This window comes from Limulus polyphemus, unplaced genomic scaffold (genome assembly GCF_000517525.1).
Source record: "Limulus polyphemus unplaced genomic scaffold, Limulus_polyphemus-2.1.2 Scaffold3194, whole genome shotgun sequence".
Classification (NCBI taxonomy): domain Eukaryota; kingdom Metazoa; phylum Arthropoda; class Merostomata; order Xiphosura; family Limulidae; genus Limulus; species Limulus polyphemus.
The window spans coordinates 12,023-15,619 of NW_013668804.1; the positions used below are offsets into that span (position 1 = coordinate 12,023).

Below are 3,597 nucleotides of genomic sequence, written 5' to 3' on the forward strand. Positions count from 1 at the left end.
CCAAAAAGACGATTTGGCCTATTTCTAATTTCACTGTATCAGTGGCTGCTCCAAATCGATGGATCGAAATTGTTGACGACTGTCGAAAAAATTGCTATTCTAGTTGAAAATGGAATCTTTATCTTTCAAATGTAAAAGGCCTAGATCAGTCCTTTCCAAAGTGGGTGTCGCCATGTTTTCGGAAATTGCACAAAATATTTTGTTAAGTTTTATTTCTATTAAAAGATGTTATAAAATTCAGTAATTTAAAGTATTTTTTTAATGTACTCGCCGATGTGGCACGCAAAAATTATCTAATGTTTTATATTTCCTTTTGGACACGCCACACGAAAAAGGCCCGCCAACACAGCCTTGTGTAGTAAAGTGGGGGGGGGGATTATTTTTGGTACGTACATCAAAAAAGTTTGGAAAACACTTGCCTAGATATTCAAAATCTTTGCTCTCGTTGTGGTTGTGAATGTTTCTACTAAATTGGGTCAGAGACTTGGAGGAAAGCAGCCAATAGTATACTGGCAGGTACTAATAAGATAACACAAGGTAGAATAAAACGACCACGGCCAAATTGCAATGGTAATATTATGAATAGCACTGAAAAAGTTGTACATGATGAAAATTATGTGGATTTTATTGATAATGACGTTTTGACCAATTGAAGATAGTGATGATGACAAGGAAAGTGAATACGTCATGAAAGAATGTAAAAATGTATATGGTATCAGAGATGTTTTCGGAATAGTTACTTCTTAGATGATAAATTTACAAAGTCAATAACCGCGTGCAAGTGAATCCTTTAATTCTATTGATAAAACAAGTCGTATAATTACATTCAGCATTTCAGTACTGAAGAACACGTGCTTTATTATCTTTTACAATGACGCAGGCCAGCTATTGCTTAATATAGGAAAACAAATTGTAAAAGAAACCAATAATTTAAACAATAATTTAAGTACAGTCACAATTTTCGCTTCATTCCTATCTAGTGAAGGGTTTTATTAGCTCCATTGTGTGCTTCTCTACAAAATGATGTTTTCCGTTTGTGTAAAATCATTGTCAAAACCTAACAGACTACCTGATTATTTAGCTTCACACAGTATCTTGTAAACGCATTCCGGATTAGGCTGTTTACACTTGTAGTGCTAGTTATATAATATTCCTAGTATATAGTTAATATTCGTTGTTGATACATCGATCTTTGTGTAGCTGTGTCTCCATCTACTCAATATTTTGTTCTAACAAAAAACTGCCAAATCATTATCATTAGTAGTTCCGTTTAGTATCATTTCCGCAATCGAATTATTAGATCGATTTTTGGTGACCTTACCTCTAGTACAAAATATTACCCAATTTGTTCGTACGAGAGGCGTTAAAATAATATACATAGTTACATTTTTAGTTCAACTGGTGCCTATTGGAGAATACTATAGAGTTTCGCAATGCTTGTTATAAAACCACGTATACATCAAACACCACCGAAATTGAAACTTACGTGTAATCATTTTTATTATACGCTTTTTTTTCAAAGATATTTTAAGGTAACTTGCCAAATTTAAGAAGCATTTGTCATAAAAAATGTAATAACAGGATCATCAAATCGGCCTATAGACTGGTACAATTAATTAAAGTATAGGAATTTTACAATAAATCAATGAAAATATAGTCTTAGAATCATAAAATAAACAAAGCTGTCAAACATTAAACTCTTAGTTATAATAATTAGAATTAAATAAGACTCCTGTTAAGATAAACATTTTTATTCATGACGATTCACATAGTTTAGCATTTTGTACAGTTCTGATGTTAACCGTTTCAAAGAAATACAACACTATCCACAATTACGCGATGGTAGAAAAAAAATGGCAAAACATTTATAATATTAATTTAAGTCACTCCTGACCCTGCTGAATAACAAAAATAATACAATCTTTGAATAGAAAAAGCATTAAAAAATAAAAGATGCGTGAATCTTCTCAGATTATGTGCCTACAGCATCTTCACGACTGTTTTCTTCAACAGCAGTAACTGGGTCAATCTGGGGTTTCAAACCACGTATAGAAAGATCATAAATTACCTCCTCAATCTTCTTGAGATTATACTTAAGAGAGTCAAACTTTTTTCGAAGGGAGTCATTCTTCAAATTGAGTAGACGAAAGCCCAAGTCCAGCTGTGACATGAAGTGTGCTAATCTGGTAGGACGATTGTAATCTCCTGCTGTAACACTGTTGACAGCAAATCTAGCCTGCCAATTAAACTAAGACATTATAGTAGGCAAATCTACTGTTATGAAATAGTGTCACAAATAGAGTACACTAACCACAATTATAAAGTTTATTTTTAAAATTTAGTTTTCAAACAACATAATACAGAAATAGTTGGCCATATTATAAAATCACATTAAACCCGTCAGTACAGTATACTTTCTAAAAATTCAAGAAAATAACGTATCGATAGAAAAAAGAAACCAGTATAGCTTTGTTACTGATAATTGGGATATCAGATTTTAGTACCTATTACCAAATAAAAAAAATCATCATTAAACATAATTGACCTTATGAAAACCTAGTGAACGCAAATTCATTCTGATCCTTGAGAAACAAAGACAACATAACGTTTACTATTTGGCAAGAAAACGTTTGATAATACTAAATTACTTCTTTTCACAGGTTATAGTGATTCGTAAGGTCAAAATCGAAGTATTATAAAAAATATTGAAAACAAACTTAGAAAAACAACTTTATAAGTCTTAAAAACATCATAAGATCTATAGGCTGAAGCTACCGATACTAACTATTTATACTTTTACTTAGAGGAAACACACATGCATGCTGAACACTCAATAAAACACGTTTATGATAACAACTAGAGACAGTCATAATTAAACAGGAGCCCTCTTCGTGTAAATAAGTTAACAACTTAATGGTGTTGCATATTGTTAGATTTTTATTAGTCTATGGCTAGTATTTTCAGAAAAACACAGTAAAATAATAATGTTAATAAGAAATCAGTTTTTCACCCAATAAAGAATAACCAATATTAACTTGCTGTAACTTTACTATTATTATAGCAATCTTACCCATAAGTAACACTAATTATGTTTTTAGCTCGTACTAAGTACAGCCCTCTGGAAATTGCGCGTGATTGCATGTTTGGCGCACGATTCCATTACTGGAGCGCAATTTCGTAATCTTATTTTTCGCAAACATTATACACATAGTTCAAAGTTTCACTAATTAGTTTATTCTATCACATTTATATATATATATAAAATATTACCTTACATGTATTTACTGTTTTAAAACTAAGATCAATTTGACTTTTATGTATTCCTAACTGAAGGCAACGGTGTCATTTTCACCCAAGTCCGTTTTGAATACGTATTTACTGACGTATGGGTCATCTGTTACAGAGACTTCTTACTTTTAGAGCAAGTACGAGTTTGTACGAAAAGTTCATGGCCCGATCTAAAAACAACAACAAAAACTGGAGTGTATGTTTTTTTGTTTTTTTTGATAAATATTAAGACTGAACCTTTTAATGAGTAAACAACAAGTAACACATTACTTAACCAGCTTATTTTGTGTATGGCGGATTTTCGAAGGA

At 31.6% G+C, this 3,597-nt stretch overlaps 1 protein-coding gene across 1 annotated transcript in view; it reads right to left on the bottom strand.

Moving 5' to 3' along the window:
- Positions 1-1,735: 1,735 nt before the first annotated feature.
- LOC106468860 (translin-like) overlaps positions 1,736-3,597 on the bottom strand; it is a 41,988-nt gene continuing 40,126 nt past the window's right edge. Inside the window, exon 6 of the mRNA XM_013929302.2 lies at positions 1,736-2,236. Within this exon, the coding sequence (XP_013784756.1) occupies positions 1,973-2,236 (264 nt within the window). The 3' untranslated portion in view covers positions 1,736-1,972. The remainder of the gene's footprint in view (positions 2,237-3,597) is intronic.